This window comes from Procambarus clarkii, chromosome 79, assembly GCF_040958095.1.
Source record: "Procambarus clarkii isolate CNS0578487 chromosome 79, FALCON_Pclarkii_2.0, whole genome shotgun sequence".
NCBI lineage: Eukaryota > Metazoa > Arthropoda > Malacostraca > Decapoda > Cambaridae > Procambarus > Procambarus clarkii.
The window spans coordinates 20,120,538-20,144,161 of NC_091228.1; the positions used below are offsets into that span (position 1 = coordinate 20,120,538).

The window sequence follows — 23,624 nt, forward strand, 5'->3', positions numbered from 1 at the left end:
ATAGTCCTGGGGACCATTCAGGCTTGTTCGCATTTGTGTTCCTCACGTGTGCCCCAAAGAATGAGGTGATTTGGTGAAATGCTATGCCCAAGATTACCATCCGAGTTGCCGTCGGGGAAGTGGCTCAAATAGCCTCGGCTATCACTTCCTTTTGACGGCCGTGATGGTCAAGCGGATTAAGGCGCCCTGTAGTTACCAGTTGCGTTGCTTCTGGGAGTATGGGTTCGAGTCACTTCTGGGGTGTGAGTTTTCATTCGCATATAGTCCTGGGGACCATTCAGGCTTGTTCGCATTTGTGTTCCTCACGTGTGCCCCAAAGAATGAGGTGATTTGGTGAAATGCTATGCCCAAGATTACCATCCGAGTTGCCGTCGGGGAAGTGGCTCAAATAGCCTCGGCTATCACTTCCTTTTGACGGCCGTGATGGTCAAGCGGATTAAGGCGCCCTGTAGTTACCAGTTGCGTTGCTTCTGGGAGTATGGGTTCGAGTCACTTCTGGGGTGTGAGTTTTCATTCGCATATAGTCCTGGGGACCATTCAGGCTTGTTCGCATTTGTGTTCCTCACGTGTGCCCCAAAGAATGAGGTGATTTGGTGAAATGCTATGCCCAAGATTACCATCCGAGTTGCCGTCGGGGAAGTGGCTCAAATAGCCTCGGCTATCACTTCCTTTTGACGGCCGTGATGGTCAAGCGGATTAAGGCGCCCTGTAGTTACCAGTTGCGTTGCTTCTGGGAGTATGGGTTCGAGTCACTTCTGGGGTGTGAGTTTTCATTCGCATATAGTCCTGGGGACCATTCAGGCTTGTTCGCATTTGTGTTCCTCACGTGTGCCCCAAAGAATGAGGTGATTTGGTGAAATGCTATGCCCAAGATTACCATCCGAGTTGCCATCGGGGAAGTGGCTCAAATAGCCTCGGCTATCACTTCCTTTTGACGGCCGTGATGGTCAAGCGGATTAAGGCGCCCTGTAGTTACCAGTTGCGTTGCTTCTGGGAGTATGGGTTCGAGTCACTTCTGGGGTGTGAGTTTTCATTCGCATATAGTCCTGGGGACCATTCAGGCTTGTTCGCATTTGTGTTCCTCACGTGTGCCCCAAAGAGTGAGGTTATTTGGTGAAATGCTATGCCCAAGATTACCATCCGAGTTGCCGTCGGGGAAGTGGCTCAAATAGCCTCGGCTATCACTTCCTTTTGACGGCCGTGATGGTCAAGCGGATTAAGGCGCCCTGTAGTTACCAGTTGCGTTGCTTCTGGGAGTATGGGTTCGAGTCACTTCTGGGGTGTGAGTTTTCATTCGCATATAGTCCTGGGGACCATTCAGGCTTGTTCGCATTTGTGTTCCTCACGTGTGCCCCAAAGAATGAGGTGATTTGGTGAAATGCTATGCCCAAGATTACCATCCGAGTTGCCGTCGGGGAAGTGGCTCAAATAGCCTCGGCTATCACTTCCTTTTGACGGCCGTGATGGTCAAGCGGATTAAGGCGCCCTGTAGTTACCAGTTGCGTTGCTTCTGGGAGTATGGGTTCGAGTCACTTCTGGGGTGTGAGTTTTCATTCGCATATAGTCCTGGGGACCATTCAGGCTTGTTCGCATTTGTGTTCCTCACGTGTGCCCCAAAGAATGAGGTGATTTGGTGAAATGCTATGCCCAAGATTACCATCCGAGTTGCCATCGGGGAAGTGGCTCAAATAGCCTCGGCTATCACTTCCTTTTGACGGCCGTGATGGTCAAGCGGATTAAGGCGCCCTGTTGCTTCTGGGAGTATGGGTTCGAGTCACTTCTGGGGTGTGAGTTTTCATTCGCATATAGTCCTGGGGACCATTCAGGCTTGTTCGCATTTGTGTTCCTCACGTGTGCCCCAAAGAATGAGGTGATTTGGTGAAATGCTATGCCCAAGATTACCATCCGAGTTGCCGTCGGGGAAGTGGCTCAAATAGCCTCGGCTATCACTTCCTTTTGACGGCCGTGATGGTCAAGCGGATTAAGGGCGCTACTACAAACTAAGGGCAAACTAAGGGCAAACTAAAGGGCTACTAAGGGCAAACTAAGGGCTACTAAGGGCAAACTACAGGGCGCCCCTGTAGTTACCAGTTGCGTTGCTTCTGGGAGTATGGGTTCGAGTCACTTCTGGGGTGTGAGTTTTCATTCGCATATAGTCCTGGGGACCATTCAGGCTTGTTCGCATTTGTGTTCCTCACGTGTGCCCCAAAGAATGAGGTGATTTGGTGAAATGCTATGCCCAAGATTACCATCCGAGTTGCCGTCGGGGAAGTGGCTCAAATAGCCTCGGCTATCACTTCCTTTTGACGGCCGTGATGGTCAAGCGGATTAAGGCGCCCTGTAGTTACCAGTTGCGTTGCTTCTGGGAGTATGGGTTCGAGTCACTTCTGGGGTGTGAGTTTTCATTCGCATATAGTCCTGGGGACCATTCAGGCTTGTTCGCACACGTATATATATATATATATATATATATATATATATATATATATATATATATATATATATATATATATATATATATATATATATATATATATATATACTTTATTAAATATGACCGAAAAAGTAAGATTAATAATTCTAACACGAATTTTCTCAATCTTTCGTACATTATGCTTCACTGTTGGAGGTAAATCAAAAATCACTTCTCCAAAATTCATTTTTATTTCTAGTCTGACGCGACACGGGCGCGTTTCGTAAAACTTATTACATTTTCAAAGACTTCACAAATACACAACTGATTAGAACTTGCGTTTCCCTGATTTTATATCTACATTTGAGTGAGGTGGGAAGGGTGATGTGGCATTACATTTGAGTGAGGTGGGAAGGATGATGTGGCATTAGAGGATATTAATAGGGTATTAAAAGTATCAACACAAGACAGAACACGAAACAATGGATATTGAATAGAAGTGTTTGTAGAAAGCCTATTGGTCCATATTTCTTGATGCTTCTATATTGGAGCGGAGTCTTGAGGTGGGTAGAATATAGTTGTGCAATAATTGGCTGTTGATTGCTGGTGTTGACTTCTTGATGTGTAGTGCCTCGCAAACGTCAAGCCGCCTGCTATCGCTGTATCTATCGATGATTTCTGTGTTGTTTACTAGGATTTCTCTGGCGATGGTTTGGTTATGGGAAGAGATTATATGTTCCTTAATGGAGCCCTGTTGTTTATGCATCGTTAAACGGCCAGCCTACTCATGAGAAACTCTCCAGACACGAAACAGAACGCTTTAAAAGAGACTAACGTCGTCTATGCCTTCAAATGCCCACTTGGGGACTGTAAGCTCCAAAAAACCCAGTATATAGGCAAGACAACAACATCTCTTTCTAGGCGTTTAACGATGCATAAACAACAGGGCTCCATTAAGGAACATATAATCTCTTCCCATAACCAAACCATCGCCAGAGAAATCCTAGTAAACAACACAGAAATCATCGATAGATACAGCGATAGCAGGCGGCTTGACGTTTGCGAGGCACTACACATCAAGAAGTCAACACCAGCAATCAACAGCCAATTATTGCACAACTATATTCTACCCACCTCAAGACTCCGCTCCAATATAGAAGCATCAAGAAATATGGACCAATAGGCTTTCTACAAACACTTCTATTCAATATCCATTGTTTCGTGTTCTGTCTTGTGTTGATACTTTTAATACCCTATTAATATCCTCTAATGCCACATCATCCTTCCCACCTCACTCAAATGTAATGCCACATCACCCTTCCCACCTCACTCAAATGTAGATATAAAATCAGGGAAACGCAAGTTCTAATCAGTTGTGTATTTGTGAAGTCTTTGAAAATGTAATAAGTTTTACGAAACGCGCCCGTGTCGCGTCAGACTAGAAATAAAAATGAATTTTGGAGAAGTGATTTTTGATTTACCTCCAACAGTGAAGCATAATGTACGAAAGATTGAGAAAATTCGTGTTAGAATTATTAATCTTACTTTTTCGGTCATATTTAATAAAATATGTCTACAGGAAAGACTGCTACCAAAATATATATATATACATATATATATATATATATATATATATATATATATATATATATATATATATATATATATATATATATATATATATATATATATATATATATATGTCGTACCTAGTAGCCAGAACGCACTTCTCAGCCAACTATGCAAGGCCCGATTTGCCTAATAAGCCAAGTTTTCATGAATTAATGTTTTATCGACTACCTAACCTACCTAACCTACACTAACCTAACTTTTTCGGCTACCAAACCTAACCTAACCTATAAAGATAGGTTAGGTTAGGTTAGGTAGGGTTGGTTAGGTTCGGTCATATACCTACGTTAATTTTAACTCCAATAAAATCAAATTGACCTCATACATAATGAAATGGGTAGCTTTATCATTTCATAAGATAAAAATTAGAGAAAATATATTAATTCTGGAAAACTTGGCTTATTAGGCAAATCGGGCCTTGCATAGTAGGCTGAGAAGTGCGTTCTGGCTACTAGGTACGACATATATATATATATATATATATATATATATATATATATATATATATATATATATATATATATATATATATATATATATATATATATATATATATACACGTACATATACAATCATCTACACAAATTCACACAAAAATAATTTTTTGTGTCACAAGTGATTCAACAAGAGGTTCACAACAGTCACTATACAAGGCACTTTACATCTATGATGAGTCACACAGTCATGTGCTCCACACCCACCCATCTGGGCGGCAGCTTTACAGTCATGTGCTCCACACCCACCCAACTGGGTGGTAGCTTTTCCGTCATGTGCTCCACACCCACCCAACTGGACGGCAGCTTTACAGTCATGTGCTCCACACCCACCCAACTCGGCGGCAGCTTTACAGTCATGTGTTCCACACCCACCTAACAGGACGGCAGCTTTACAATCATGTGCTCCACACCCACCCAACTGGACGGCAGCTTTACAGTCATGTGCTCCACATCTACCCAACTGGGCGGCAGCTTTACAGGCATGTGCTCCACACCCACCCAACTGGGCGGCAGCTTTACAGTCATGTGCTCCACACCCACCCATCTTGGCGGCAGGTTTACAGTCATGTGCTCCACACCCACCCCACTGGGTGGCAGGTTTACAGTCATGTACTCCACACCCACCCTACTGGGTGGCAGCCTTACGGTCATGTGCTCCACACCCACCCAACTGGACAGCAGCTTTATAGTCATGTGCTCCACACCCACCCAACTGGATTGCAGCTTTACAGTCATGTGCTCCACATCCACCCAACTGGGCGGCAGCTTTACAGTCATGTGCTCCACACCCACCCAACTGGACGGCATTTTTACAGTCATGTGCTCCACACGCACCCAACTGGGCGGCAGCTTTACAGTCATGCGCAAGCTACACCTATGATAAGCAATCTTTGGGGACTTCGCTAGGATTTCTGGCAGCACATCATTATGAATGAAGTACTTACACATTTCTTGGACACCATTGATGGTGTTATCTCTGAATTCCGCGATTTTTTTCACATTCCATTATATAATGACGCAAAGTAAGCAAATAATTCTGCTGACAGAGTTTACTTTTAGTCAAATCTATATCAGCAGATGTTACAAACTCCCGGAGGTACTTCCTCAGTACAGAGGAGGTACAGAGGCGTTCAGTACCATTTGTTGTTATATAATTGTAATTGTGTATAGTTAAAGCTATATTAGGTTTAGTTAGTTTAATTGTTTAAAATTAGTGGCCAATTAATTGTATATTTCGTGAGTGAAGCATTTACACACGTGGGATTCGAACAGATAACGTAATGAATCCCGTGATGAATCACGTGATAAGTCCCATAATGAGTCCGTGACGAGTCTCATGATGAATCACGGTGATGAGTCCCGTTATGAATCAAGTGATGTCTTGTGATGAATCCCGTGATTAATCACGTGATGAGTCTTGTGATGAATCATGTGATGAGTCCCGTGATGAGTTTCGTGATGAGTCGGTGCTGGAGAAGAGTTGGAGGTTGGTGGGTGGTGGTGCGGGAAGGTGTTCATCTCCAGACTGGTGTACCAGCTGGGTGAAGACACACGTGGGCCATTGTTTACCGGCACGGACCCCCAGGAGCCGTCCACCCACAAACAATGGCCAATTGCTCGTTAGTTCAGCCGCGAAACATCTTGTTTATGAATGACAATGTTTTACATGCGTCCCGCAACTGATGTAACTCACAAGTTTTCTCCAACATTATATTATTTTGTCTATGGTCACATTGCACCTTTATAAATAGTTGACTCGCTGGAACTACAAATAGTTACCGACAAAACTTAAACATCTAAACTACAGATATATATCGTATGACGATATATATACATATAATGTATACATATATATATCAAGTAACAATTTATACTTGAGGAAAAATTGAACTTGAAAACATAGTGCATTAATACTGACTAAGAACAAGTGGCTCAGTGGTAGCGCCCTGGACAGGAAGGTTCGACTCATTACAGACTGCCCACAACAGTTACTTAACTCCTAATTACCTATTTAATACTTCATGAACAGGTGCCCAACCATTTCTGCTCCGTACGGGGATCGAATCACAGATTCCCCGATACTGAGTCGAGGACGAAGACCACTACGCTACAGGAACGGCCAAAGTAGGCCCTGCTGACAACAGTTCTTAGTTAAATGGATATTGGAGTTCAGTTCCTGAACTATGTTCCACTATCATGAGGAAACAATATAGGAGCTCCGCCTACCACTGTCACTGACAGGACAGGTACATGGGGGAACAATACCGGAGCCCCACCTACACCAGTTACTACCACTGACAGGACGGGAACATGGGGAGAACAATATAGGAGCCCACCTACCACTGTCACTGTCACTGACAGGACGGGAACATGGGGAGGACAATATAGGAGCTTCTCCTATTTGTCTTAATTACACAAACTTTCCAAATGTTTCTTCAAAATCAAATAAGGTGAATAATGTAAACTAGTAACGTTAAGGGTGTTTGAAGGAGAGTTTACTCACCCATGAGTGAGAGCAGCGGTGAGAGCGAGGACACAGAGGAGGCGGGGACAGTGGTAGGACGCCATGGCAACAGGTAACGAGACGTCCAGGCTGGCTGGCAGCCGGTGAGCAAGTGCCTGTGGGAGCTGCCTCTTCTCCCTCACCTTGTCCGGAGGAAACGTGCTCCCCCCCCCCCCACTTCCCCTGGCTTCCCCATCATATCCCCCCCTTCCTTAGTATCTCCCACAGGCACCCCGCTCTGTCCCTTCCTCAGGTATCCCTCCCCGTCTCTCCCTCAGGCACCCCCTCCCCTCCGGACAACATAACCCCATCCAATTATAGAATCTAAAATATTCTTCAATACCACTACACACCTTAAAGAAAACTAACATGCAACAGCTACAAGCAGTGCGGTATAAGGCACTAAGGAGAGCAGCAAAACACCGTCCACCATATGATCAAACAGTCCAGGAGCTCCATGAACTCCTGAACATACAGCCACTAAACATCAGACTGCAGCACCAAGCCATCAGGGTGTGGAACACCATCCTAATGTTAGAGGACCCAATGTTAAAAAGATTACTCCAAGATGAGACGCCCCACTCCCACAGCTGGTGTCCCAAGATGAGACGCCCCACTCCCACAGCTGGTGGCCTAAGATTAGACGCCCCACTCCCACAGCTGATGGCCCAAGATGAGACGCCCCACTCTCACAGCTGATGGCCCAAGATGAGACACCCGACTCCCACAGCTGGTGGCCCAAGAGGAGACGCCCCACTCCCACAGCTGGTGGCCCAAGATGAGACGCCCCGCTCCCACAGCTGATGGCCCAAGATGAGAGGCCACACTCCCACAGGTGATGGCTCAAGATGAGACGCCCCGCTCCCGCAGCTGGTAGCCCAAGATGAGACGCCTCACTCCCTCAGCTGGTGGCCCCCAAATGAGCCGCCCTAGTCCCACAGCTGGTGGGCCTAAGATTAGACGCCCCACTCCCACAGCTGGTGGCCCAAGATGAGACGCCCCACTCCCACAGCTGGTGGCCCAAGATGAGACGCCCCACTTCCACAGCTGGTAGCCCAAGAGCCCCGATATACTAGATGAAGAGTGTTGTTTTGGTGGACTCTTCACAGGTGGCATAGCGTTGCACCTTTCTTTTCATATCTTCAACAAAACCGATATGATATCTTTTATGCAGGTACCTGATGCCAGACGTCTGCAGCAGCTGATGGAGGCTTTTGAGCAGAATTCTGTGTTGCGTTTCACTTACGAGATGGAGAAGGATGGGAAGCTGCCCTTTCTAGATGTAACAGTCATGGAAAGGAGCGGAGGTTTCCACACTGCAGTCTACACTAAGGAAACGAACATAGGAATGTGCCTAAATGCCAACAGCGACTGCCCAGACAGGTACAAGAGGAGTGTTGTTAACGCATATGTCGACCGTGCTCTCAGCCACAGCTCAGAATGGAAGCAAGTCGACGAAGTACTCTGTAGGGTAAGGCACGTCCTAGTCAACAACGGCTTCTCCAATGGTTTCGTCGAAGACATCATAAGAAGGACAGTGAAACGCCATGCAACCTCTGAAGAGACAACTAACACAACACCTATACCCCCTATTAGACTATTTTACAGGAACTTCTTTTCCACAGCTCATAAAACGGAGGAAAGGTTCATGAAAGATATTGTTAATAGAAACGTTATCCCTACAGACAAAAATCAGAGGACACAACTGACGATTTACTATAAAACCAGAAAAACGGCCAGCCTACTCATGAGAAACTCTCCAGACACAAAGTAGAACGCTTTAAAAGAGACCAACGTCGTCTATGCCTTCAAATGCCCTCTTGGGGACTGTAAGCTCCAAAAAACCCAGTATATAGGCAAGACAACAACATCTCTTTCTAGGCGTTTAATGATGCATAAGCAACAGGGCTCCATTAAGGAACATATAATCTCTTCCCACAACCAAACCATCGCCAGAGAAATCCTAGTAAACAACACAGAAATCATCGATAGATACAGCGATAGCAGGCGGCTTGACGAGACACTACAAATGTTCCATTGACGGACTCAGTAAAGACTAGGAAAACTTTTCCTTCCAAGAACTGTCGGGTTGGGAAGGTGAACCCCATTGTGTACACGCCTCTGTGTACACTACCATTGTGTACACACCTCTGTGTACACTACCATTGTGTACACTACCCTTGTGTACACTACCCTTGTGTACACTACCATTGTGTACACTACCATTGTGTACACTACCATTGTGTACACAGCTCTGTGTACACAATCAGTGTGTACACTACCATTGTTTGCACGCCTCTGTGTACACTACCATTGTGTACACTACCCTTGTGTACACTACCATAGTGTACACTACCAGAGTGTACACTACCATAGTGTACACTACCAGAGTGTACACTACCATTGTGTACACTTCCATAGTGCACACTACCATAGTGTACGCAACCATAGTGTACACTACCATAGTGTACACTACCATTGTGTACACTACCATTGTGTACACTACCCAAGTGTGCACTACCATAGTGTCCACTACAATAGTGTACGCTACCATAGTGTACACAACCATAGTGTATGCTACCATAGTGTATGCTACCATAGTGTACACTACCCTAGTGTACACTACCATTGTGTACACTACCATAGTGTACACTACCTTAGTGTACACTACCATTATGTACACTACCATAGTGTACATTACCATTGTGTACACTACCCTAGTGTACACAACCATTGTGCACACTACCATTGTGTACACTACCATAGTGTACACTACCATAGTGTACACTACCATAGTGTACACTACCATTGTGTACACTACCCTAGTGTACACTACCATTGTTTACACTACCATAGTGTACACTACCATTATGTACACTACCATAGTGTACACTACCATAGTGTACGCAACCATAGTGTACACTACCATAGTGTACACTACCATTGTGTACACTACCATAGTGTACCCGCCTCTGTGTACACACAATGATCAATTACACAGAGTACAGTTTAAGACCCAAATTGTTCAGAGTTGCAGTCCTCACTCTTAGGTCATAAAGAGTTCTTATCAATAACAATAAACGTTACTGACCTCAGCAGATATTTGGAACAACGTCATCCAATGTGAGATCTTGGGCCCGGCTCTATTTATTTTCAGTTTTACTTACACTGGTGATCTTTAAGATATCTTAAAGAGAAAATTAAACTCTACGGACTTAAGTTTCCGTTTTTTTAAGTAAATCACAGAATCAGAAGTTAGTTCTCGGGCTCAGCTCTCTTCAATTATAAGTAGTTTCACTACCAGTTGTACAATTTTAGCCCAATTTAACACTAATACTTCTGACTGAGCAACAAAAGAAAATAAAGGTACCGAGTTGTAGCTCCCGTCCTCCGCTTTACTTCATTCGTTCAACTCCGCTATTATCCGATCAGTTTGTTCGAGATTTAAAACAAAGTTATTTCGAATGCAGTAAATCAGGTGAAGACAGTAACCAAGCTCCAGCTCCTGTCCCCCGCCTTAGTTCAACGTTCATCAAACATAGTTATTCCTGACCATCCGACTTGCTGCAGCCTGTCACCTTATTGAAGTACACATAACCTCGAGTGTACATTATCACTCTCCCGTTAATTATCACACGGTCATAACACACCTTATCTCCCCTCCCTCTCTCCCTCCAACCCCCCCCCCCCCGACACCCGTCCTCACACCTATCTCCCTCCCTGCCCCCCCCCCACCCGTCCTCTCACCTATCTCCCTCCATACCCCCTCCCCCCCCCGACACGAGTCCTCTCACCTATCTCCCTCCATACCCCCTTAACCCCCCCCCCCCCGACACCCGTCCTCTCACCTATCTCCCTCCGTACCCCCCACCCCCCCGACACCCGTCCTCTCACCTATCTCCCTCCTGCCCCCCCCCCCACCCTCGTATCTCCCTCATACTCCCAGCTCCTCCTCCTCTCATAGCCATTCCATAATTATAATCTTGTCATAGTCATTCTATATTTATATGTTCTCTCCATGTTCTGAAAATGTTCACAGCATGTTTTCTGCAAGTTCAGTTCACATTCACTGTGTTCATCGCATTCTCTTCATCCGGATAATAGTGGAGTTGTGAGAGAGAACTAAGGCGTGGGACAGGATCTAGAGCTCCGGTCTCAACAACTAGATTGTTGTATTTTCCTATGTCTGAAATTCAGCAGTTTGAAATTTCAAAGAACTTGATTGGTTAATAACGGAGTTGTATGACTAAGGTCATACAACCACCTTAACGGCCGGGGCGGGATGGGGAAGGGCGGGGGCGGAGGGAGGCGCGTGAGGGAAAGTTGATGACACCCAGTTGATGCCTCCACACCCAGTTGATGCCTCCACACCCAGTTGATGCCTCCACACCCAGTTGATGCCTCCACACCCAGTTAATGCCTCCACACCCAGTTGATGCCTCCACACCCAGTTGATGCCTCCACACCCAGTTGATGCCTCCACACCCAGCCGCGGCTTCCACACCCAGTTGCTGGCTCCACACCCAGGTGCTTTTCCACACCCAGTTGCTGGCAGTTGCTTGGCCATGACCCAGCGTGTTTGCCCCCCCCCCCCCCCTCTATAGAACAATACACAGTTTAACTCTCCCAACCGTGTTGAAATGGAAGGGGTCCCAGCGGTCGGGCAGGACTCCACAAGTCTTGAGGTACCAACAACTGCTCTTAAAAGAGGTTTTTGCCAAGTATGCAACAAAAACACCGCCATAAACTCCAACGGTGGTGTTATCCGTTTTCATACCGTCAACGAGGTAAGATGCAGGGGTTCCCACCAGCTTCCAAAGGGAAGCAATGGCCAGCTGCCATTGACAGTTAGGGAAGAGACTCCCATAAACCTAATCTCATCTGAAAACCTCACCCAAGCGATCATAGCGACGTCTTCTAGAACATTACCACACATCCCAAAAGCAGCCAGCCCAAATGCAGCAGCCAAACTCTGTAATCTTCTGAAAAGGGTCAATGATGCACCGGAAAGCATTCAAGCGTGGCATAATGTCCTGTTTGGCAATGTGTTCCTCACCGTCCCTCCAAGGAGAGACAAATCACTTGCTTCCTCGGTCCTGAGGGCGATAAATGAATACCCAAGGGGGGACAACCTAGTTCGCCTGCCTCTCCGAGCAAAACACATCCACCGCAGAAATGGTAACAACAACGTACCGGAAACGTACAAATTCAGAGCACAAATCACCAAGAAAATTGAAGAGGGAAATACCGCAAGTGCTATTAGAGTCCTCACCAGTGACGAGAAAATTGCTCCTCGAAACTCAGCCACAGCACGAGCCCTGCAAAGCAAGCACCCACCCAGAGCCCCTCAAGGCGACAACATCGTTCCGCCATCAGCCGACACCATTTCAGACCCATTAACCGTTGGTGAATCTGAGGTCTACAAAGCAGCCCTTTCTTTTCCACCTGGGTCAGCAGGCGGCTTTACAGGGTTAAAACCTCAACACATCAAGCAAATGTTAAATCCTGTGGTTGGTGATGCTGCACAAGATCTTCTTATGGAACTCACAAGGTTTCTCAACATGTGCCTGGCTGGTGATATACCTGAGGTCATCAGGCCTCTCTTTTTTGGTGCCTCCCTCTGTGCTCTCAAAAAGAAGGACGAAGGAATCAGGCCAATCGCTGTTGGCAACACTCTCCGACGCCTGATTGCCAAGGCTGCTACGAGGGTTGTCAGCCAGCAAGCGGCTGAATTGCTGAAACCAATCCAGCTAGGATTTGGAATCCCCCAAGGCTGTGAAGCGGCTGCCCATGCAGCACGAGCATACATCACTAACATTTCTGATGAAAAGGCCCTGCTCAAACTGGACTTTAAGAATGCCTTCAACATGGTCAGAAGAGATGCAGTACTTTGTGCCGTACATCGCCATTTCCGGCCCCTCTACCCGTTCATACTATCGTGCTACAGTGGTGAGTCAAAACTGCTCTATGGTGAACATGAAATCAGATCATGTGAAGGTGTTTAGCGAGGTGATCCTCTTGCTCCCCTTCTTTTCTGCTTAGTCTTAAAAGAAATCACCGAAAGCTTGTCCAGCGAGTTCAACATCTGGTTTTTGGATGATGGCACTATAGCTGACACCGTAGACCACCTCTTGGCAGATATCAGGAAAATAAGGGAGCAAGAAGTAAGCCTGGGTCTTGTCCTGAACCCTTCCAAGTGTGAAGTAGTCTCTTCCAACCCAGACATCGTAGCTAGAATAAGGTCTGCCTTGCCTGGAGCCCATGTCATTAGGGCCTAGAACAGCACCCTCCTTGGAGCCCCCCTCGGGTCTAACGCCATTGAGGAGATCCTTGACAAGAAAATCGCAGACCTTAGGAGGATGGAAGACAGAATAGGTGACATCGATGCCCACGATGCTTTTTATCTCCTCACCAAATGCTTATCCTTTCCGAGGTTAACCTACTTTCTGAGGTGCGCCCCATCTTACGACAGCCGAAAGCTTGAAGAGTATGACCTCTTACTGAAGACCATGCTGGAAAAAGTTGTTAACCTCTCCCTCAACGAATGCCAGTGGAAACAAGCCACTCTTCCTGTTAGGCTCGGTGGCTTGGGTGTCTGCACCGCTACCCAAATTGCTGTCCCAGCCTTCCTCTCTTCCTCCTCAGCATCAGATGACTTGGTTAAGGAAATTCTACCTGACACCCTGAGTGATGTAGCGGGGATACAGGACCTCCACTACACGGAATGCAACACGAAATGGAGTGCCATGGCAGACCCAGAACTCAGACCAGCCATGCCGAAAGCCAAGAAACAATCCAGTTGGGACAGCCCCATTGTAGATAAAGAAGCCACAGCTTTGCTGGAGGCAGCAACAACCCCCAGTGATCGTGCACGCCTCACAGCTGTGCAGGCTCCCCATGCAGGGGACTTCCTTTTGGCAGTCCCTCTGTCTGCGACAGGCACACGTCTTGATCCGCAGGAGCTCCGTATTGCAGTCGCTTTCCGTCTTGCTGCCCCTATCTACACTGTTCACAGGTGTATTTGCGGTGAGGCAGATGCTGACGAATATGGATTGCATGGCCTGCACTGTGGAAAATCTGGTGGTTGGCACACTAGACACGACGAAATCAATGACATCATTAAAAGAAGCCTTGCCTCTGCCCAGTGTCCAGCGGAGAGAGCCCCGCAACCTACTGAACCGTGACTCTGTTAGCTTTGCCGGCCGACCAGACGGAATCACACTGCGACCGTGGAAGGGTGGCAGACAGTTGGCATGGGACTATACTTGTGTATCCACCCTGGCAACCAAAAACATCAACCTTTCTGCCGGCACAGCAGGAGCCGCGGCGACATGCAGCGAAAGAGACAAGTCAGCCAAGTACAGGCAATTAGATCATCGGTACAACTTTGTTCCAATAGGGTCTGAGACCCTAGGCCCACGGGGAGAGAGTGCAAGAAGGTTTCTTAAAGATCTTGGTTCCAAGCTCATTGACACCATAAGAGACCCTTGAGCAGCAAGTTTTCTCTTTCAGCGCCTCAATGTCGCGATCCAGAGGGGGAATGCCCGCTGCATCCTCGGTTCCTGCCCAGCGTCGGAGGAGTTCGAGGAAATCTACAGCCTCTAGGAAGCGAACTTTTTTTTGTATCCTCTTAATGTTAATTTATTGTATAAAATCAGATATGTAGCTGCATAACCTTGCATAATAAAGTGTACACCATTAAAAGAGGGGGGTGGTAGGAGAAGCGAACACACTTACGCGTTCGGAGTTGAATGGCGGGTTTTCCCTGAATGCTCTGTGTTCCCTTCTCTGAGGCTGTGGGTCCCTATAATTGCACCAGAGGTGGTACCCAAAAAAAAAAAATTTATATATATATATATATATATATATATATATATATATATATATATATATATATATATATATATATATATATATATATATATATATATATATATATGGGAACAAGCCTGAATGGTCCCCAGGACAATATGCAACTGAAAACTCACACCCCAGAAGTGACTCGAACCCATACTCCCAGGAGCAACGCAACTGGTATGTACAAGACGCCTTAATCCACTTGACCATCACGACCGGACAAAATGAGGTGATAGCCGAGGCTATTCCCACCAAACACACACCGAAACTACGACGTTGGTACAACGTTCGAACAAGTTTTAACACCTCCTAACCAGTTATAACAACCAATATAGCAAGTTGTAACAACGTTCTAATACGTCATAAACACGTTAAGCCAAGATGTAACAACTTTATTACAAGTTGTAACAAGCGGAAAATGGAGACAGTTTCGGTTTGTGTTTCCAGGGTTTGAACCACCCCACCGCCGGCACTCGGATAGTAATCTTGGGCATAGCATTTTACCAAATCACCTCATTCTTTGGGGCACACGTGAGGAACACAAATGTGAACAAGCCTGAATGGTCCCCAGGACAATATGCAACTGAAAAACTGTTCGCATTTGTGTTCCTCACGTGTGCCCCAAAGAATGAGGTGATTTGGTAAAATGCTATGCCCAAGATTACTATCCGAGTGCCAGCGGTGGGGTGGTTCAAATAGCCTCGGCTATCACCTCATTTTGTCCAGTCGTGATGGTCAAGTGGATTAAGGCGTCTTGTACATACCAGTTGCGATGCTCCTGGGAGTATGGGTTCGAGTCACTTCTGGGGTGTGAGTTTTCAGTTGCATATTGTCCTGGGGACCATTCAGGCTTGTTCGCATTTGTGTTCCTCACGTGTGCCCCAGAGAATGAGGTGATTTGGTAAAATACTATGCCCAAGATTACTATCCGAGTGCCGGCGGTGGGGTGGTTCAAATAGCCTCAGCTATCACCTCATTTTGTCCGGTCGTGATGGTCAAGTGGATTAAGGCGTCTTGTACATACCAGTTGCGTTGCTCCTGGGAGTATGGGTTCGAGTCACTTCTGGGGTGTGAGTTTTCAGTTATATATATTTATATATATATATATATATATATATATATATATATATATATATATATATATATATATATATATATATATATATATGTATGCGAACAAGCCTGAATGGTCCCCAGGACAATATGCAACTGAAAACTCACACCCCAGAAGTGACTCGAACCCATACTCCCAGGAGCAACGCAACTGGTATGTACAAGACGCCTTAATCCACTTGACCATCACGACCGGACAAAATGAGGTGATAGCCGAGGCTATCACCTCACCGAGGCTAACCACCCCACCGCCGGCACTCGGATAGTAATCTTGGGCATAGCATTTTACCAAATCACCTCATTCTTTGGGGCACATGTGAGGAACACAAATGCGAATAAGCCTGAATGGTCCCCAGGACAATATGCAACTGAAAACTCACACCCCAGAAGTGACTCGAACCCATACTCCCAGGAGCAACGCAACTGGTATGGTGAAGTGGATTAAGGCGTCTTGTACATACCAGTTGCGTTGCTCCTGGGAGTACGGGTTCGAGTCACTTCTGGGGTGTGAGTTTTCAGTTGCATATTGTCCTGGGGACCATTCAGGCTTGTTCGCATTTGTGTTCCTCACGTGTGCCCCAAAGAATGAGGTGATTTGGTAAAATGCTATGCCCAAGATTACTATCCGAGTGCCGGCGGTGGGGTGGTTCAAATAGCCTCGGCTATCACCTCATTTTGTCCGGTCGTGATGGTCAAGTGGATTAAGGCGTCTTGTACATACCAGTTGCGTTGCTCCTGGGAGTATGGGTTCAAGTCACTTCTGGGGTGTGAGTTTTCAGTTATATATATTTATATATTTATATATATATATATATATATATATATATATATATATATATATATATATATATATATATATATATATATATATATATATGCGAACAAGCCTGAATGGTCCCCAGGACAATATGTAACTGAAAACTGACACCCCAGAAGTGACTCGAACCCATACTCCCAGGAGCAACGCAACTGGTATGTACAAGACGCCTTAATCCACTTGACCATCATGACCGGACAAAATGAGGTGATAGCCGAGGCTATTTGAACCACCCCACTGCCGGCACTCGGATAGTAATCTTGGGCATAGCATTTTACCAAATCACCTCATTCTTTGGGGCACACGTGAGGAACACAAATGCGAACAAGCCTGAATGGTCCCCAGGACAATATGCAACTGAAAACTCACACCCCAGAAGTGACTCGAACCCATAATCCCAGGAGCAACGCAACTGGTATGGTGAAGTGGATTAAGGCGTCTTGTACATACCAGTTGTGGTGCTCCTGGGAGTATGGGTTCGAGTCACTTCTGGGGTGTGAGTTTTCAGTTGCATATTGTCCTGGGGACCATTCAGGCTTGTTCGCATTTGTGTTCCTCACGTGTGCCCCAAAGAATGAGGTGATTTGGTAAAATGCTATGCCCAAGATTACTATCCGAGTGCCGGCGGTGGGGTATTTCAAATAGCCTCGGCTATCACCTCATTTTGTCCGGTCGTGATGGTCAAGTGGATTAAGGCGTCTTGTACATACTAGTTGCGTTGCTCCTGGGAGTATGGGTTCGAGTCACTTCTGGGGTGTGAGTTTTCAGTTATATATATATATATATATATATATATATATATATATATATATATATATATATATATATATATATATATATATATATATATATATTAGTATATTTTGGTAGCAGTCTTTCCTGTAGACATATATTATTAAATATGACCGAAAAAGTAAGATTAATAATTCTAACACGAATTTTCTCGATCTTTTGTACGTTTCTTTTCACTGTTGGTGGTAATTCAATAATCAATTCTCCAAAATTCATTTTCATTTCTAGTCTGACGCGACACTTGAGCGCGTTTCGTAAAACTTATTACATTTTCAAAGACTTTAGTTTACACATACACAACTGAATAGAACTTACACATCTTCAATTTGTTTATATCTACATTTGAGTGAGGTGGATGGGGTGTGGTGGTATTAATAGGGTATTAAATTCCTAAACACAAGACAGAACACGAAACAATGGGTATTGAATGGAAGTGATTGTAGAAAGCCTATTGGTCCATATTTCTTGATGCTTCTATATTGGAACGGAGTCTTGAGGTGGGTAGAATATAGTTGTGCATTAATTGGCTGTTGATTGCTGGTGTTGACTTCTTGATGTGTAGTGCCTCGCAGACGTCAAGCCGCCTGCTATCGCTATATCTATCGATGATTTCTGTGTTGTTTACTAGGATTTCTCTGGTGATGGTTTGGTTGTGGGAAGAGATTATATGTTCCTTAATGGAGCCCTGTTGCTTATGCATCGTTAAAAGCCTAGAAAGAGATGTTGTTGTCTTGCCTATATACTGTTTTTTTTGGAGCTTACAGTCCCCAAGAGGGCATTTGAAGGCATAGACGACGTTGGTCTCTTTTAAAGCGTTCTGCTTTGTGTCTGGAGAGTTTCTCATGAGTAGGCTGGCCGTTTTTCTGGTTTTATAGTGAATCGTCAGTTGTATCCTCTGATTTTTGTCTGTAGGGATAACGTTTCTATTAACAATATCTTTCAGGACCCCTTCCTCCGTTTTGTGAGCTGTGGAAAAGAAGTTCCTGTAAAATAGTCTAATAGGGGGTATAGGTGTTGTGTTAGTTGTCTCTTCAGAGGTTGCATGGCGTTTCACTTTCCTTCTTATGATGTCTTCCACGAAACCATTGGAGAACCCGTTGTTGACTAGGACCTGCCTTACCCTACAGAGTTCTTCGTCGACTTGCTTCCATTCTGAGCTGTGGCTGAGAGCACGATCGACATAGGCGTTAACAACACTCCTCTTGTACCTGTCTGGGCAGTCACTGTTGGCATTTAGGCACATTCCTATGTTCGTTTCCTTAGTGTAGACTGCAGTGTGGATACCTCCGCTCTTTTCCATGACTGTTACATCTAGAAAGGGCGGCTTCCCATCCTTTTCCATCTCGTAAGTGAAACGCAGCACGGAACTCTGCTCAAATGCCTCCTTCAGCTCCTGCAGATGTCTGACATCAGGTACCTGTGTAAAAATGTCGTCAACATACCTGCAGTATATGGCCGGTTTCAAGTTCATGTCGACTAAGACATTTTGCTCAATGGTACCCATGTAGAAGTTTGCAAACAGGACACCTAGGGGAGAACCCATGGCGACCCCATCTACTTGCTTATACATGAGCCCATCCGGGCTCAAGAAGGGTGCCTCTTTAGTACAAGCTGGGAGTAGTTTCCTTAGAATATTTTCTGATATGTCAAGAGGAGTACTGGCCGGATCACGATACACTCTGTCGGCTATCATCCCGATTGTCTCGTCCACAGGTACATTGGTAAACAGTGATTCGACGTCCAACGAGGCTCTTATCCCTGTGGCCCATGTGCCCCGCAGTAAGTCAACAAATTCCTTTGGAGACTTCAGGCTGAAGGCGCAAGGGACATAAGGAGTCAGCAGGCCGTTGAGTCGCTTCGCCAGTCTGTACGTGGGTGTGGGTATCTGGCTAATGATTGGCCGAAGTAGGTTTCCAGGCTTGTGTGTCTTGACGTTTCCATATGCATATCCAGGTTTATATTCCCCAATAATCTTTGGCAGGTGGAGTCCGGATTTCTTGGCGTTTACAGTTTCGATCAGTTTGTTGACCTTTGCTTTTAATTCGGCTGTAGTGTCCTTCGTTACCCTTTGGAACTTAGTTTGGTCAGAGAGTATGATGTTCATTTTCGCCAGATATTCGTCTTTTTTAAGAATGACATATATTGGCGACTTGTCACCTCTCCTGACAACTATCTCCTTGTTCTCACGAAGGCTTTTAGCTGCCGCTTTAAGCTCGGGGGACAGTATGGTGCTTCTATAGTTGACTCGATTCTTTCCTCCTTCTGCAATAAGTTCTGCTTGTAAGGTATCTTTGGTAGTGACCTTCTTTTGTGTCTCGAGGTCGAATATGTCGTCCAACAGAATTTCCAACTCTACTTTCCGGGCCATTTCACTCGGTCTGGACATAACATGACAGTTTATGCCCAGATTTAGGAGAGTGACTTGGTCCTCAGTGAGGTTAATTCCTGCAAGGTTCAGGAAGCCTGAACCACCTGTTGGCCGCATTGAACAACACCTCGACATCCTCACAGACCAACATCACCTCAGCACTGAAACAAGGATTATCAAGAAACTAACAACATTATATGGAGGACCTATGGCAATTCCACGACCAAGAGATGGCTTCCTGAACCTTGCAGGAATTAACCTCACTGAGGACCAAGTCACTCTCCTAAATCTGGGCATAAACTGTCATGTTATGTCCAGACCGAGTGAAATGGCCCGGAAAGTAGAGTTGGAAATTCTGTTGGACGACATATTCGACCTCGAGACACAAAAGAAGGTCACTACCAAAGATACCTTACAAGCAGAACTTATTGCAGAAGGAGGAAAGAATCGAGGCAACTACAGAAGCACCATACTGTCCCCCGAGCTTAAAGCGGCAGCTAAAAGCCTTCGTGAGAACAAGGAGATAGTTGTCAGGAGAGGTGACAAGTCGCCAATATATGTCATTCTTAAAAAAGACGAATATCTGGCGAAAATGAACATCATACTCTCTGACCAAACTAAGTTCCAAAGGGTAACGAAGGACACTACAGCCGAATTAAAAGCAAAGGTCAACAAACTGATCGAAACTGTAAACGCCAAGAAATCCGGACTCCACCTGCCAAAGATCATTGGGGAATATAAACCTGGATATGCGTATGGAAATGTCAAGACGCACAAGCCTGGAAACCCACTTCGGCCAATCATTAGCCAGATACCCACACCCACGTACAGACTGGCAAAGCGACTCAACGGCCTGCTGACTCCTTATGTCCCTTGCGTCTTCAGCCTGAAGTCTCCAAAGGAATTTGTTGACTTACTGCGGGGCACACGGGCCACAGGAATAAGAGCCTCATTGGACGTCGAATCACTGTTTACCAACGTACCTGTGGACGAGACAATCGGGATGATAGCAGACAGAGTGCATCGTGATCCGGCCTGTACTCCTCTTGACATACCAGAAAATATTCTAAGGAAACTACTCCAAGCTTGTACTAAAGAGGCACCCTTCTTGAGCCCGGATGGGCACATGTATAAGCAAGTAGATGGGGTCGCCATGGGTTCTCCCCTAGGTGTCCAGTTTGCAAACTTCTACATGGGTACCATCGAGCAAAAAGTCTTAGTCGACATGAACTTGAAACCGGCCATATACTGCAGGTATGTTGATGACATTTTTACACAGGTACCTGATGTCAGACATCTGCAGGAGCTGAAGGAGGAATTTGAGCAGAGTTCCGTGCTGCGTTTCACTTACGAGTTGGAAAAGGATGGGAAGCTGCCCTTTCTAGATGTAACAGTCATGGAAAAGAGCGGAGGTTTCCACACTGCAGTCTATACTAAGGAAACGAACATAGGAATGTGCCTAAATGCCAACAGTGACTGCCCAGACAGGTACAAGAGGAGTGTTGTTAACGCCTATGTCGATCGTGCTCTCAGCCACAGCTCAGAATGGAAGCAAGTCGACGAAGAACTCTGTAGGGTAAGGCAGGTCCTAGTCAACAACGGCTTCTCCAATGGTTTCGTGGAAGACATCATAAGAAGGAAAGTGAAACGCCATGCAACCTCTGAAGAGACAACTAACACAACACCTATACCCCCTATTAGACTATTTTACAGGAACTTCTTTTCCACAGCTCATAAAATGGAGGAAAGGGTCCTGAAAGATATTGTTAATAGAAACGTTATCCCTACAGACAAATATCAGAGGACACAACTGACGATTTACTATAAAACCAGAAAAACGGCCAGCCTACTCATGAGAAACTCTCCAGACACAAAGCAGAACGCTTTAAAAGAGACCAACGTCGTCTATGCCTTCAAATGCCCTCTTGGGGACTGTAAGCTCCAAAAAACCCAGTATATAGGAAAGACAACAACATCTCTTTCTAGGCGTTTAATGATGCATAAGCAACAGGGCTCCATTAAGGAACATATAATCTCTTCCCACAACCAAACCATCGCCAGAGAAATCCTAGTAAACAACACAGAAATCATCGATAGATACAGCGATAGCAGGCGGCTTGACGTCTGTGAGGCACTACACATCAAGAAGTCAACACCAGCAATCAACAGCCAATTAATGCAACAACTATATTCTACCCACCTCAGGACTCCTCAGCAAGTAGATGGGGTCGCCATGGGTTCTCCCCTAGGTGTCCAGTTTGCAAACTTCTACATGGGTACCATCGAGCAAAAAGTCTTAGTCGACATGAACTTGAAACCGGCCATATACTGCAGGTATGTTGATGACATTTTTACACAGGTACCTGATGTCAGACATCTGCAGGAGCTGAAGGAGGAATTTGAGCAGAGTTCCGTGCTGCGTTTCACTTACGAGATGGAAAAGGATGGGAAGCTGCCCTTTCTAGATGTAACAGTCATGGAAAAGAGCGGAGGTTTCCACACTGCAGTCTATACTAAGGAAACGAACATAGGAATGTGCCTAAATGCCAACAGTGACTGCCCAGACAGGTACAAGAGGAGTGTTGTTAACGCCTATGTCGATCGTGCTCTCAGCCACAGCTCAGAATGGAAGCAAGTCGACGAAGAACTCTGTAGGGTAAGGCAGGTCCTAGTCAACAACGGCTTCTCCAATGGTTTCGTGGAAGACATCATAAGAAGGAAAGTGAAACGCCATGCAACCTCTGAAGAGACAACTAATACAACACCTATACCCCCTATTAGACTATTTTACAGGAACTTCTTTTCCACAGCTCATAAAATGGAGGAAAGGGTCCTGAAAGATATTGTTAATAGAAACGTTATCCCTACAGACAAATATCAGAGGACACAACTGACGATTTACTATAAAACCAGAAAAACGGCCAGCCTACTCATGAGAAACTCTCCAGACACAAAGCAGAACGCTTTAAAAGAGACCAACGTCGTCTATGCCTTCAAATGCCCTCTTGGGGACTGTAAGCTCCAAAAAACCCAGTATATAGGAAAGACAACAACATCTCTTTCTAGGCGTTTAATGATGCATAAGCAACAGGGCTCCATTAAGGAACATATAATCTCTTCCCACAACCAAACCATCGCCAGAGAAATCCTAGTAAACAACACAGAAATCATCGATAGATACAGCGATAGCAGGCGGCTTGACGTCTGCGAGGCACTACACATCAAGAAGTCAACACCAGCAATCAACAGCCAATTAATGCAACAACTATATTCTACCCACCTCAGGACTCCGTTCCAATATAGAAGCATCAAGAAATATGGACCAATAGGCTTTCTACAATCACTTCCATTCAATACCCATTGTTTCGTGTTCTGTCTTGTGTTTAGGAATTTAATACCCTATTAATACCACCTCACTCATATGTAGATATAAACAAATCGAAGATGTGTAAGTTCTATTCAGTTGTGTATGTGTAAACTGAAGTCTTTGAAAATGTAATAAGTTTTACGAAACGCACTCAAGTGTCGCGTCAGACTAGAAATAAAAATGAATTTTGGAGAATTGATTTTTGAATTACCACCAACAGTGAAAAGAAACGTACGAAAGATCTAGAAAATTCGTGTTAGAGTTATTA

The 23,624-nt window shown here is 45.4% G+C and overlaps 1 protein-coding gene across 1 annotated transcript in view; it reads right to left on the reverse strand.

Annotated features, from left to right (window-relative positions):
• The window catches only part of LOC123764589 (alpha-1-inhibitor 3), a 209,935-nt gene extending 202,775 nt beyond the window's left edge, over positions 1–7,160 (reverse strand). Inside the window, exon 1 of the mRNA XM_069314575.1 lies at positions 7,043–7,160. Within this exon, the coding sequence (XP_069170676.1) occupies positions 7,043–7,107 (65 nt within the window). The 5' untranslated portion in view covers positions 7,108–7,160. The remainder of the gene's footprint in view (positions 1–7,042) is intronic.
• Positions 7,161–23,624: the final 16,464 nt, after the last annotated feature.